The 15,354-nt window shown below is 39.7% G+C and overlaps 1 protein-coding gene across 2 annotated transcripts in view; it reads right to left on the minus strand.

Moving 5' to 3' along the window:
- The window catches only part of LOC144506516 (bromodomain and WD repeat-containing protein 1-like), a 97,878-nt gene that overhangs the window by 37,010 nt on the left and 45,514 nt on the right, over positions 1 to 15,354 (minus strand). The window contains exons 16-22 of one of the 2 annotated variants that reach the window (XM_078232737.1): positions 13,651 to 13,779; positions 11,990 to 12,215; positions 9,546 to 9,728; positions 5,739 to 5,922; positions 4,333 to 4,426; positions 2,127 to 2,270; positions 651 to 718 (exon numbers count right to left, since the gene is read on the minus strand). In XM_078232737.1, coding sequence (XP_078088863.1) covers positions 651 to 718; positions 2,127 to 2,270; positions 4,333 to 4,426; positions 5,739 to 5,922; positions 9,546 to 9,728; positions 11,990 to 12,215; positions 13,651 to 13,779 — 1,028 coding nt within the window. Of the gene's footprint in view, positions 1 to 650; positions 719 to 2,126; positions 2,271 to 4,332; positions 4,427 to 5,738; positions 5,923 to 9,545; positions 9,729 to 11,989; positions 12,216 to 13,650; positions 13,780 to 15,354 lie in introns of those variants that run through there. The other variant, XR_013499919.1, reaches the window with a different exon arrangement.

Genomic DNA, 15,354 nt, shown 5'->3' on the forward strand with positions numbered 1-15,354 from the left:
CACTGTCCCCCATCTTGGCAGCACTTCAATTTTAAGTTCTCACCATTGTTTTCAAATCTCTCCATGGCCTTGCCCCTCACTAACCTTATCCAGCACTGCACTATTCCTATGCTCTTGTGCAACCCCAATCTTCATCACTCTGCCACTGTGCCTTCAGTTGCCTAGATCCTAAGCTCTGGAACTCCTTCCCTAATCCTCTCCAGCTCTTATCCTCCTTTAGGTCAATCCTTGGAAGCTATCTCAGACTAAACATTTGGTCATGTCTTAACAGCTCTGTAGGTGGCTTAGTGCAAGTTTTGTTGATAACACTCCAATTGAAGCACATTAAGAAGTTTTATTACAATTAAGGTGCAACACAAATGCAAATTATTGTGGCTGCACCAAATACCCACAAAAAGCAGCACATCTACGCAAGTAACCCAGATGAAGAAGTTTCACAATATATTTTTCCTTGCTGGCAATTTTGCAGGGCACTCATGATTCTGAGTGCCAATCCTGAAAGTTTTGGGGAAATATTTGAATAGTACTCAGTGATTTTGTCAACACCATCTATTTCTACACTGAGAAAGGTAAATGCAACTTAAAACAAAGTCTGTACTTGACAACTTAAACACCCAAGAATGAAAATAGTGAATTGTTTGCCATATTACCTTGAGCTGTTAGATTCACTCTGCCATTCCTCTGAAGAGCCTCCACTGCCCTCTGCTGAATTACTTTCCTATATATAAAGAGACACATTTAGATATACATTCTTCATTATTTTCCTATAAATTTGAACTGAAACATATTACTTAATTTCTTCCCTTCATAATCTCGCGTCTCCAAATGAAATGCCAAGTTATAACAGACACAGCTTTCTCTCGTCTGCTACCTGCAAACATCAGAAGCAGTCCCACTGGCTTATTTAATGCCTGTTATGCCTTTATCCTCACCAGTCCTTGGAAAATCTGTTATCCTAATCAAATCCAATGGGATACAACCAGTTGCATGAACTCAAATCTGAGGATCACAGACTTTACACAAGACTTGTTTTAAGAGAAATGAGAAACGCATGATGTACATGTACCAGAGGAACCAGGATGTAAAACAGCATGTGACCAGTGATCAGATAGTGCAGTTATGGTTACAGCTGCTGCATTACTAATGGTGGCTGCTGAATCCCTAGAATAGAAATGTTTGCTGAGCTATCCTGCAACAAATCAAACCTACTTACCATTTTCCAATTGTGTGGATGATTGGTGAGTTTGTGTAAAGAAGTTAGAGATGCAACAGGCTGAGACTTGAGCATTCCTATTGCATTGTCCCACGCTTTGTGGCCAAAATGCATTATTGGAAGAGGAAAAGGATGTCAAGTTGCCTTTCACCACTAAACACCTTCACTACCCTACCTCCTCCACTGACTTGATCTTCTTCTGAAACTTAATGCAAGAAATTCACAAATCTAATTTTTTTTTGAAGAGGAGATTAATGATGTTGTTTTAAAAAAACATTTGACAAGTTAAAAAGCTAGTTTAACAAATTTGAGGTTTATGGCATAGGAGGGTCAGTACAAAGATGGTAGATGGTTGTTTTTTGGACTTGGAAGAACAGGAACACTCCTTTATGGTTTGGATGTTAAGAATACGAGGAGTAAAATGTCAAAATTTGCTGATGATACCAAGCTTGGAAAAATGATAAAAAGTGAGGATGATACAAAATTGCCTGTAACAGGACATCAATAAGTTAGCAGGCTGGACAGACAAGTGACATGTGGAATTTAACACAAGTGTGCTGCAATACATTTTGGAAGAAGGGGGAGAACCAATATAGACAATTCTAAAACGTATGTAGGAACAGAGGTACCTGGGTGGGGATGGTGCATATGCATCGCTCTTTTGAAGGTGGCACTACATTTGGTGTGGTTAGCAAAACAGAAGGGAGTTTTGGCTTTATGGAGGCATTGAGTACAAGAATTAATAAATATACGATACAAACATTTTAAAATGACAGAAATTGTGATACAAATTTAGCATGAATCAAATTTTGCCACCATCTTCATAATTAAATTGTGTCATTATGCTGTCAAAAACACAAATTAAATGCAATTGTTGGATCTAGAATGAAAAAAATGATTCCATGTCACTAACCTCTTCAGAGCTAACCTCTTCTGCTTCTTCGTGGAAAAATTGAGCTAATTCTTCAACAGCAGCGCGCGTTCGATATTTATGCTGCTCACGACGCTGTGCCCTCATTTTTCTTTTTGTGTGTTCAGAAGAGTCCAAGAAGTCATTCTAAGATGAAGATACAAAAAAAAGGAAACCAAACCATAAAACTCACCAATGGAGGATACACGATGACAGGAGTAGAGCATCGCACACAAAAAGTATGGTAAAAGTATTTCATAGAAAGCATAGTGGATTGGACTGGCAATGGAGCAGAGATCATGAGAGGTGTCAGGCAAGGAAAATTAAAGCAGCAACAAACTACTGACACAAACAGCTGGAAAAAAAAGTCAGAAAAGCATAAACACCAGATTTATGCATACATAAACAGAAAGCAATGGTCGAACCATAGAATCCCTATAGTGCAGAGGGGTCATCCGACCACCTAACCTGCACAACTTTGGACACTAAGGAGCAATTTAGCTAAGCTGCACATCTACAGACTCCGGCAAGAAACCAACGCAAACATGGGGAGAATGTGCAAACTCCACACAGACAGTTGCCCAAGGCTGAATTCGAACACAGTTCCCTGGCACTGTGAGGCAGCAGTGCTAACCACTATGCCCCTGTGTCGTCCAGGGGAATAGAAGTAAAATGTTCAATTACTTATTCACAGTTTAATATTTGACTATAAAATAGATTGAGGGGCTAGTAACTTAAAAAAATAACAGAATAAACCCAGAACGATCAACTTTACGTAAATAGACAAAAATGGGCTAACTATATGAAAAATCGAATATATACCAAATTAAATCTGTCTGATAATCATATTTTAATATTGAAAGCAAATCAGAAAATAGCGATAAAGACAATGTATCCTAATTAGCAGAACCTAAATAATATTTTCCAGCAACATGAACTTCAGCTTTTCACCATACATGTAACGCTTTCAATCCACATCAAAGTCTGCAGATCGCACTCGGATACAAGAAACAGATAACCACTCCTCTATTATACACAACACCTCTCCCGTCACTCATGGCACCTTCCCATGCAGTTGCAAAAGGTGCAATGCCTGTCCCTTTACCTCTTCCATGCTTCCCATCCAAGGTCCAAAACACTCATTCCAGGTTAAGCAGCGTTTCACTTGCACCTCTTTCAATTTGGTCTATCGCATTCGCTGCTCCCAATGTGGTCTCCTCTATATCAGAGAGACAAAGCGTAGACTGGGTGATCGCTTTACTGAGCACCTTCAGTCTGTGTGCAATCAGGACTCTGATCTTCCGGTTGCTTGCCATTTTAACACACGATCCTGCTCCCATGCCCACATGTCTGTCCTTGGCCTACTGCAATGTCCCAGTGAAACTCAACACAAACTGGAGGAACAGCATCTCATCTTCTGGCTAGGCACTTTACAGCCTTCCAGTCTCAACATCAAATTCAACAACTTCAGATGATTAGCTCTACCCCACCTCAACTGTTTTCATTTTATTTTTTGTTTAAAAATGAATTTTTTTTCTGTTCTCTACCTTTTATTTCTTTATCGTCTTCCTTCATTTTTCCCCCAACCCCCACCCTTTATTCCCCCTTTCCTTACCTTTTCTTCCCCCTTTGCCCCTTTTCTCAATTTTACCTCTCTCCCATTCATCCCCCCCTCCCCCACATCTTCATTTGTCACAGCTTACCCCTCTGATTTTAGCTTATCTGCTGTTTGGCCAGACGCTTTATTCTAATAACTGCCATTAGCAGTTTTTTCCCCTGGTTTCTGTGGCTATGACTCATCTTTCATTCCTTCACCTTGCAGTATAAATATCTCCCACTTTCTATGCCTTTTAGCTTTGACAAAGGATCATCTGGACTCAAAACGTCAGCTCTTTTCTCTCCTTACAGATGCTGCCAGACCTGCTGAGATTTTCCAGCATTTTCTCTTTTGGTTACAAGAAACTGTAGGTTGTGTAATGGAGTTATTAAGAGTTATTCACTGCTTTCGCTCCTTCAGGCGCTGTGACTCCACAACTTTAAATTTGCAATCATCACCCTTGAGGACCAAGAGAAGCTGGGTGGGTAGCAGATCAATAGGAATAGGGTCAGGAATCAGATGATGGGTCCCATGCTCAGAGGGGACAAATTATAGAAATACTGCAGCAGTTCTTCATTTTATATCCAGTAATATTCCAATTAAACTACCCACCCTTTGTGTAGAATGAATTGGACGTCTTTTCTTCTCTCTTGCATACAAGGCAATTTCCTCTTCACTTTTGGCAAGCCTAAAATCTTCCTGCATCCTATATAAAAGAACAAATACATGATCTCCATCAGTCAAAAGGATCAAAGGAAAACTACATAATTATTTAGGGGTAGGTGGGGCTGAAGGGAGAGAGGAAATAAGAAAAAGGCTTGCACTTTAATGACACCTTTCACAATTACAGGATGCCCAAAGCGTGTTATAATGAAGTACTTCTGAAGTGCAGCTTCTGCTGTAATGTAGGAAATACAGCAGACAATTTGGCAAGCTCCCAATTAGTGTTAAGAACTAGATTTTTTTTTTTAAAAACAGTGATATTGATTGAAGAATAATTATTGATTAGAAAATGGGGAAATCTACCCTGCTCTACCTCAAAATAGTGCCATGGGATCTACTCCAGAGGTTTGAGTGCACAATCTCACAGCATGTCCACCTGGAAGAGGGCATCATAGCCATTTTGAGACCAGATTTATCTACAACTCAATGCATTTGACAGAAACAGCAGGAACTCCATGGTCTCAGAAAAGAGAGATTGCTTTGCTCTGCAAGCTACACAGGAGTCAAAGAGATGCATCAAAGGATTCTGGGAGATTAATCATAGCATGACCAAAGGGCAGAAGAATCATCAAAAGAGGCCAATGATGATGGCTGAGTCAGTTAGACGTTGTTGGCTTAGCAATGTCCATGTTGATTTCAGCATCAAGTGACAGATTGCTCACAATTGTTCTAAAATAAGCTCTTAAGTTAATAAAATATCCAGAAGGTCCAGTGGGCCTCCTCAACATAAATATGATATGAAGCTTAATTTATGTTATTTTCCCATGGTCAAATTAAAGCAACTTCTCCCAGGGTTAATTCACAAACTCGCTCATATCCACACCTAACTCCAGAGATGCACTATTAACTTCTGTACTCCAAGTCAAGCACTGGATAATACAGAACATTATTCTTACTTTGGGCATCTAACCTTAAATATACTCCACAGATGGACTGAAACCTATACTTCACAAATGGACTGAAACCTATTCTTCAGTATCTCTGAACAGCCCTAACTGAAATCCCAGTAGGTTCAGTACTTAGTCAGTGACTGTCTATAGCCCTAAAATTATCTTTATAGCAAGTGCAATTAACATTCACCAGGAAATAATATGACTATATAAATTATGGTAGAAAAGAGATAGGAAAAAGTCATACTGGTCTAACAAAAATGTCTTTCAGCTGGACTTAACTGCATTTAATTTTTGCTGCAAAACAGAAGGGAGAAAAAAGCTCACTCCATTACATTTGACTAGGAAATGAGGCAAATCATATCCAACAGCCAATTTCAGATATTTGCTGTAACAGCTTTATACCTGTTCACACTAGGTGGTATATCTGGTACTACTACCCTTCTTTTCCAAGCCATGATATCTCTTTCCGTGGCTATCTGACTACGGGGAGCATTGAGATGCATCTGACGAACACCTTCAATCTGCCCACTACGACGAAGTCCCACATTTGGTGGTGACAGAACATCGGAGCTTGGGTTCCTCATAACTAGAAAGAGAACAAAACATTAAATTAAGAATAAAAAACCTTAGCATCTTAATCGTGTTACGACATGACTTACACAGGTAACCTTTCAATATCTGCACTTCACAATTCAGTTGGCTGAATATGCACTCGATAGCAAAGTAGAATCCACAATTAGCCAGCTAAAGGTTCAATAATACACCCTGATATTGGCTTCCTTTCAAGTAATTAATTTTCTACAATTGTTTTAAGAAATTTAACTATCGATTGCAACAGCATTTTCACAGAATATTCACGTTATTAAGACTGGAGTATATATTTTTGACAAGATGCAAGTTTGACATTTGACTAATAACATATTACTATCGCTTCCATATTTTAGGGAAAAGAAATTTTGAATGGAAAGGATTGAGAAAAGAGTTGCATTTAAAGGTGGATTTTTAAAGGAAAAGTGCATTTTCACAGTTAATTTGCCAATGAAAGGCATTTCACTCACTCTAAACACTAAGCCAGAAATAAAAATAGAAAATGCTAGAAATACTCAGCAGGTCAGGTACCATCTGTGATCTCGAAGGAAAAGTTAAGGTTTCAGGTCAATAACATTGTCAGGACTGAAGCAATTAGTTATCTTGTCTTAATAATCGTTAAACATTGCACACTGAGTACACTTGGAACTCTCTGGTTCCCAGCATTTGGCAGGTATCACAGCAAACCTTTTTTTCCAGCTGTAAACAGAGGTAGGTTCAAAAAAGACAGAAAATCCGCTATAATTAAGGCAGTAAAGACTTATGTTTGATCAAAACAGAAAGTGGTTTGTGCAAGCTTTTAACATGGTGAGGAAGAGAATGAAGGAGTTCCGTTGGGAGCTACTTCATTTAAATTTAAGATTTTTATTCATGGGATCTGGGCATCCCTGGCTAGGCCAGCATTTATTGTCCATCCCTCCTTGCCCTTGAAAAGGTGGTGGCGAGTTGCCTTCTTAAACTGCTGCATTCAACGTGGTGTAGGTAAACCCAATGTGCTGTTATGGAGAGAGTTCCAGGATTTTGACCCAGTAACAGTGAAGGAATTGAGATACATTTCCAAATCAGGATGGCGTAAGAATACAGCTGATGCTGTAATTTGTTCATTATTTTGTAGCATTATGTGAAGGCAAGTTATGCTCAGTGAGGTAAATGAATCTGATCATGACTGATGCTCAGCATATTGACTTGCTGTGAAATCAAGCAACCTGCCTATCTGTACCTATCCTTATCCCACTAAGTGTTTTATTTGTCTTCCTGCAAAGAGATTGACATACATATGCAAAAGATGATTTAAAATCACAAGCTAATACAATTGTTACACCCCAGCTCATCATTCAGTTTGATATTGGACAGCTTGCACATGCTCCTCATCATAAGATTTTCAGACTATTTATGAGAGTGGCTGCTATTACCGTACTCAGGATAATGATTAAGGCAATGTCAAAACATCACAACGATATTAGCAATATACAATTGCGTGGGTGGATTACTGCATAGCATACGATTTGACCCTTGCCTCAAAGTGAACCAATTTTTAAAAATATAAGTTTGCACACTTCACAAAACACCATAAAAGCAACAACTAATTTCAGCTCTGACGAAGGGCCATCCTGATTCAAAACGTTAGCTCTATTCTCTCCACAGATGATGTCAGACCGACTGAGATTTTCCAGCATTTTGTGTTTTTGTTTCAGATTCCAGCATCCACAGTAATTTGCTTTCATTTTAAATGAATTTCTAGGTAGTTTGTATTGGGTATTCTTTGGGCTGGCTTTTTGTTTTGTATTAAAACGAAAATAAAACATGCTAAATAAAGCTACTTAAAATGACAGGAGTAGGCATATGGCATGCTTGCCTTTATCATAGAAACCCTACAGTGCAGAAGGAGGCCATTCGGCCCATCGAGTCTGCACCGACCACAATCCCACCCAGGCCCTACCTATCCCCACATATTTACCCGCTAATCCCTCTAACCTACGCATCCCAGGACTCTAAGGGGCAATTTTTAACCTGGCCAATCAACCTAACCTGCACATCTTTGGACGGGGCATAGAGTATAAGAGTTGGGGTCTGATGTTGCAGATGTATAGAACGTTGGTTCGGCCGCATTTGGAATACTGCGTCCAGTTCTGGTCGCCACACTACCAGAAGGACGTGGAGGCTTTGGAGAGAGTACAGAGGAGGTTTACCAGGATGTTGCCTGGTATGGCGGGGCTTGGTTATGAGGAGAGATTGGGGAAACTGGGGTTGTTCTCCTTGGAAAGACGGAGGATGAGGGGAGACTTAATAGAGGTGTATAAAATTATGAAAGGCATAGATAGGGTGAACGGTGGGAAGCTTTTCCCCGGGTCGGTGGTGACGTTCACGAGGGGTCATAGGTTCAAGGTGAAGGGGGGGAGGTTTAACACCGATATCAGAAGGACATATTTTACACAGAGGGTCGTGGGGGCCTGGAATGTGTTGCCGGGCAAGGTGGTGGAGGCGGACACACTGGGAACGTTTAAGACTTATCTAGACAGCTATATGAACGGAGTGGGAATGGAGGGATACAAAAGAGTGGTCTAGTTTGGACCAGGGAGCGGCGCGGGCTAATTGTTCTTTGTTTCTCGTTTCAAGGCTTCATTCTATGATCATCTTGCTGGTGCCAGTACAGAGCGAGACTGCGGATAGTTGGGAACCTGTCTCGGGGGCAGGGAATTCATATGGTGTTCGTGGAAGTGGAAATGACTAGGGTTGGGAAGCATTTTCCGATCAGGGCCAGTGTGATCTCCTGGACTCGTTTCGATCGCCTCAGGGGGTCGGAGAGGAATTTTCCAGATTTTTTTTTCCCCATATTGGCCCTGGGGTTTTCACTCTGGGTTTTCGCCTCTCCCTGGAGATCACATGGTCTGGAATGGGGGGGTGGGGGTGAGTAATAGGTTGTGATGAACAAAGCATCGTAGCTGTGAGGGACAGCTCGGTGGATAGGATATTAGTATGAAGATAGGCTGGAAAATTGGGCGGGGATCCTGGATTCAGGATTCAATCCTGGACCGGGGAGCGGCGCGGGCTTGGAGGGCCAAAGGGCCTGTTCTTGTGCTGTATTGTTCTTTGTTAGCTTCATTACTGCATTAACATGGGAAAACTAAAGTAACAATTTTAAATAAACAATTTTTAGTCAGTCAGCTTTTCCATCCAAATTGTTTTGTACATTTAAGCACTTAATAAAAGTATAACAATTGTAATTAGTTTTGATTAAAGATAATTTCACACAACTTTGTCTTTTTTTGTACCAAAGAAACATTTTGAAAGTGCAAAAAGGAATTATCATATCAAAGCCAGTTCAAGCTTTTTAAATTACATTTTAAATATATTTTAAAATACATGTAATGCGTGTCTGCACTTTTTACATATATACATACAAGATATCAAAGCAAGTGGAGTTAATATAAAGTGCACCATTTTAAAATCTCAGAATTAAATGGCACAATGCTACTCAGTTGTGCAAAGTTAAATTGCTCTCTATGGGCTATGAATAATTGTTCCTAGGACATCTATTGTTTGCAAATAACAAACTGAAATGTTAAACACACTTAAGTTTTAGAACTTATGTGCTTTATTTACTCAAAGCGTAAGCTGTACCTCTTGCTGGTGTGCTGATCCTGTTGGATGGATTATTTGTCCCATGCTGCTCGGCTCCTATCCGCTGGTCTTGCTCCAGTTGTAAATTTCGGATAATGCCATCCAGAACACTAAGTTCCATGTTCTGTTCATCTTGGTCACTTGTTTGCTGCCCAATCACTTGTTCCACAACACTACCATCACCTATTAATACACCAACATTAGGCAGATATTTAAAAGAATATTGGTTCTTCTTAAGGCTGAGCCAGTGAGTGGGAAGGGGGAGCCAGCTAATGGCAGCTATTGGGGAGCAAGAGATGGTCAAAGGGATTCTATAAGAAAACAGGATAAGAGAAGGGAGGCCTTATAGCCCTGACAGCATATTTTGCTTTCCATTAAGATTTTGCTTGATCTATCTCTACTCCACTACGCTGCACGAGCACTTTATCTCGATTCCCTTAGTGTCCAAAAATCTATCAATTGATCTTGAATAAACTCAACAAATGAGCATCCACAGCCTTTTGGAGTGCAGAATTTCAAGGGTTCACATATGCCAAGTGAAGAAATTTATTAAAATGGCTACCCTGTAATCTGATGAGCCTGAGTTCTGGACTCCCTAGCCAGACAAAACAGTCTCTCAGCATCTAACCAGTCATGGTCCCTAAGAATCTTACACCCTTCAATGAGATCACCTCGTACTATTCTAAACTACAGAGAGCATTGACCCATTCTACTCTACCTATTCTCATATAACAATCCTCTCAACCCAGGAATCATTTGAGAGAATCTTCAGTTGCACCCATCTGAGGAAAGTGTACCCTTCCTTAGGTAAGGATATATCAAAACAGAACAGAATACGCCAAGTGTGGTTACAACAACGTGTATTTATAAAGTGCCCTTAATGCAATAAGATGATCAAGCTACTTACGCGAGTGGCTATTACCGTACTCAGGATAAGGTAAGGCCAGAAATATCACAATGATATTAGGAATATACAATTGTGTGGGTAGAATACTGCATACCATGTACTATTTGACCCTTGCCTCAAAGTGAATCTTTTCTTTAATTTTAAGTTTGCACATTTGACAAAAAAATCCAAAAATAATTAATTTCAGCTCTGACGCAGGGTCATCCTCACTCTATGTTCTAAAACACTGGCTCCATTCTCTCGCCACAGATGCTGTCAGATCTGTTGAGATTTTCCAGCATTTTCTGTTTTTGTTTCCGATTCTAGCATGCATAGTGATTTATTTTTATTTAAGGAATACATATTGTCACGTCCAGTAAAAATATAATATTTCTAACTTTCAAGAGGTGCACTTCATTCAATGTGGACTCTTTGACCACTTTCTTAAAGAGTCAATTTCAATGTACTGCAAATGGCTGCCATAAGTCAAGTGACCTTCTGTGACTGTTAGACAGATTAATACATGTCTGAACATGTTTTTCTGAACATGTTTCCGGAACGTTATTAAAATGCAAATGTCCATGATGGAAGAAGTTTCCTTGAAAAGATATTCAAAACTAAAGTCTTTAGAACTATTTTCAGGATATTTACCAAAACCAAATTCAATCGTTCTCCCCCAGACTCTGTCTGCAAACTCAAAATTTAAAAAAAGATGGAGTGAAACCAGTTATCACAAGCAGGTGTGAACAACCACCATTCAGCCCCCATTGTGTAGTAACGGCTTCTAATTTCAAATCATTTGAGAGAGCAATCATAGAATCCCTACAGTGCAGGAGACCATTCGGCCCATCAAGCCTGCACCAGCAACAATCCCACCCAGGCCCAAGCCCTGTAATCCCACAAATTTACCTGCTAATCCCCCTGACATAAGGGGCAACTTAGCATGGCCAAACCACCTAACCCACACATCTTTGGACTGTGGGAGGAAACCGCAGCACCCAGAGGAAACCCACGCAGACACTGGGAGAATGTGCAAACTGCACATAGACAGTCACCCAAGACCGGAATTGAACCTCAGTCCCTGGCACTGTGAGTCAGTAGTGTCAGCACTATGCCACAATGCTGCCCTTAGAAGTATTGATACTGTGATTATGATCAAAACGGACTTCAAATAACAAATTGTATTAACTCCAAGAACAGGCCATAAACAAGTCATCCTGGAGACCAAGAGGAACCGAGTGTTTTCATCGCAATTACATTTTGGGGTGTTCTGTGACTAAACGTCCACCTTCAGATTTAACTCATCAGAAAGCCCGCCCCACGTCTTTTATTAAAAACTCCCAACTTTCAAATGTCTTTAAAACATACGCTCAAAATCTCACATCCTGTTGCAGACAACTGAGAAGTGAACAGCAAAGGGGAAAAAGTTATCCCACCATCTCTGTCCAATCTAACAATATATAAACAAAGTAATGTTATGTTCTTAATGATTATAGAAGAACTGAAATTCATTTTTTGAAGGTCTTTCTATGATTTACTACAAAACTAAGCCACTTACTTGTTGCCACATATCCTAGTTGTGGTATGAGCTGCTCATCCAGACAGTTCTCACGGCCTGGCACCAATCGCTGGTATTCTGTTCGATGAGGATTTCCATCCACATCCACCAGGAAGGGTGGTGGCATGAGGTGGGGAGCTTGTTGAGTTTGCTCATCTAAGACAAAATTGTTCCCATCACGAATTAGCGGACGATAGTCAGTATGGAAAAACATTTGTTCTGGAATCTGTAAAGAAGGCACAGTTTTACACATCTGTTTCCAAAGAGCAAAGTGTCCGCTTTTCAAATTGCTTAGTGATATGTTTTGGCAAACTAATCTACTCTGCTAAGTACTGCAAACACTTTAAAGATGATTTTCATTTTGATTGTCCAACTTTATATTCTCTGATGATCTTATTAGCATGCACAGAGGTGAGAATATTTAAATACACGACAATCCCCAAGTGAGGTGTCATAAAAAGTAATTTGATCTGGACAACCTGTTAATGCCACACTTTTAAAAATCACAATTCGTACTGCAATTTACTTAAAGCCATTTTCACATGAACTACAAATTTGTGATTTGCAAAGTTTTATCTCCTCTCTTGACAACAACTAGTGATGAAATATAATCCAACAAGTATATTGCCAAGATGTCATTCATTTAAATCAAGACAAAACCCTGCCACCTACACCCTAAAGTCCCATTCGCTCATCAATTCTGTCCATACCATTCTTTCATTAAAATAAAAATTTCTTTATAAATCCACTGTCTTGTCTCACCATACATTTCAACCCTTGACGCCTGATATTTTCATGTGTTCGGAACTATAAACTACTTTGGCCCCAGCTATCCATTCCACCCCCCTCCCCCCACCCCCACTCCAAGTCTTTGCATTGCTTAATTCCTTGCTTCAGAAAGCTTCAAAACCTACCTTATAGCCTTTCAACACCAGGTTAAAATCCAACAGGTTTATTTGGTATCACGAGCTTTCAGAGTGCTGCTCCTTCATCAGGTCCTTCTCACCTGATGAAGGAGCAGCGCTCCGAAAGCTCGTGATACCAAATAAACCTGTTGGACTTTAACCTGGTGTTGTGAGACTTCTTACTGTGCCCACCCCAGTCCAACACCAGCATCTCCACATCATACCTTTTAGACTGCCCTCATGCAGGACTCTAAAATCCACTAGCACTCTGTTTAGTAAGCTCTATGACAATTAGATGCTGTATCAATGGAAATGATTACCCTGACAAAACCTAGCCTCAAACTTGCTTTCAGGAAATAAAGAATCAAACAGCAATTTAAAAAATAGACGGTGGGATGCTCCATTCATCAGACATTCACATCTCCAGAACGACTTTCTCAGGCCAAAGAGCAAAGGAAGACACTGGCAAGTGAGGAATTAACACCAAAAGATGTATTTACAACATCCTGTTATTTACATTAGCAACTTAATGGATTTTATACAATTTTTATGCACATGCAAAATTGAGAAGTGAAATAATACGGGAACTGAGTTTCAGCATTCAAGATCAAAATGATTCAAATGTTAGGATTAGGATTATATTAAGTACAAAATCATTATTGCTGCATCTGACATACAGAGAAACTGCAGACTGTGCAAATTAAAAGTATACAAGTAATTCAAAGATTACAAAACAAAGCAAAGGAATGCTGGTACCTTTTCATATAATTTACTGCATCCAAATCCAAATATAAGCAGATGTCCATGAGAGTCTGTGCAAGCAAAGTGCTGGCCATCTGGTGAAAACTTGCAGTCAAATACAGCACCATGACCTTGGCCTTCAATCTGTGAAGGGATCCGAGATAATTGATTTTAAACTTGCATCACACCAACAAACATTTTTAAATTTGGAAAAATAGGACGATCAAAAATTAATTTAGCAGCAATTTTATTTAGAATTTCTAGAGTTACTATTTTAAAACGCAAACTTATGGAACAGATTTGGTCCAACGCAATAGCTATGCATTTTGTATCCCAAGAATTTTTTTCCAAACATAGACAAATTAAGAACACCAAATTAAAAGATTATTTGTCTGCCTAATGAACTGCAGTGAATAAAGTAACAAGTACAATTGAGAGCATGCTGTAGTTGGAGGAAAGCAAGGTTGCTAAGTTATAACACTGGAGTAAATAAAATGTAGTTCAATAAAGTTTTGATATAATTTTTCATAAATTGTTAAACCCCCCCCCCTCCAAGCATATAAATGAAAGTTATTTTGGGGATGGGTGAAAATAGGTGCTAAGTAAATGCTATATTAATTAGGACATGTCAGTTTAAAAGCCTAAAATTTTGGGATGACTTGCTTATTGCCGTGATTTAACTGTGCCTGTAGATGCTTAAACTTAGACCTGCACATTTAGCACTGGAGCGCTGATTAGGAGCAATTTTCAAAGTGGTACATATAGTCTCCAGGTACACAATTCCACTGAAAATGCATTGGCTAACTGATAACAGCAGAAGTCAGGGTGGATAAGGAACCAAGAGAGTGGCTCAAAGATTGAGCCTGGTTGTGGAGACACAGAGAAGGAAAGTTGTCCGCACCACCACAGCCAGGAGACTCCCCTTCCCCCCTGCCCCCAGCATGCCTCCAGTATCAGGGAGAAATTAAACAATTTGACATGGGTAGTCGAGCAAGATCCATTTTACAAACCCAATTACTGCACAATCATAACCTCAACTCACTTCATCGTTGATCTATCTATACACTAAAATTTACAGAAACCAGAGTATTGTACCATCCATAGGCATAAATGTGGAGACGTATCACAATCCAAAATAAAACACTGAAAAATGGGAGCAAGGTTAAGAACAAGACATAGGATTCAAAAATTGAGCCCGAAAGCCTATAAGGTGCTCAATCGAAAGATGGGGTGCTGTATTCTGCTTTAGAGTATGAGCAGCTAGAGGAATTGAAAAGCAGAATGTCAAAAGCCATGAGCAAATTGGCATGGGGTTAAAAAAAATTAGACAGTCAAATGTATGGCTTAAAGACTGGATTGGGAGAAATGCATTGTGATTTCTGGGGCATCAGTGTTGGGGAAAGTGGGAGTTGCATTGTTGGGACGGTCTTCACCTCAACTGTGCTGGGACCTGTGTTCTGGCGAGTCTATAACTAGGGCAGTGGAGAGGGCTTTAAGCTAAATATTGGGAGTGAGGGAAGATGTAATGAATGAAAGAGAGGAAAAGGTAAAAAAACAAGAAAGCAATAAAGGAAGTTATCAGACTGAGTGCATAAACATTATTGCACCAGCAATTAAAGCTACAGTGTACAAAAATAAGACAGAATTAAAGGCACTCTTGCTGAATGCATGCAGCATTTGCAACAAGGTAGATGAACTGACTGCACAAATAGAAGAAAA

The sequence above is a fragment of the Mustelus asterias genome, chromosome 17, assembly GCF_964213995.1.
Source record: "Mustelus asterias chromosome 17, sMusAst1.hap1.1, whole genome shotgun sequence".
Classification (NCBI taxonomy): domain Eukaryota; kingdom Metazoa; phylum Chordata; class Chondrichthyes; order Carcharhiniformes; family Triakidae; genus Mustelus; species Mustelus asterias.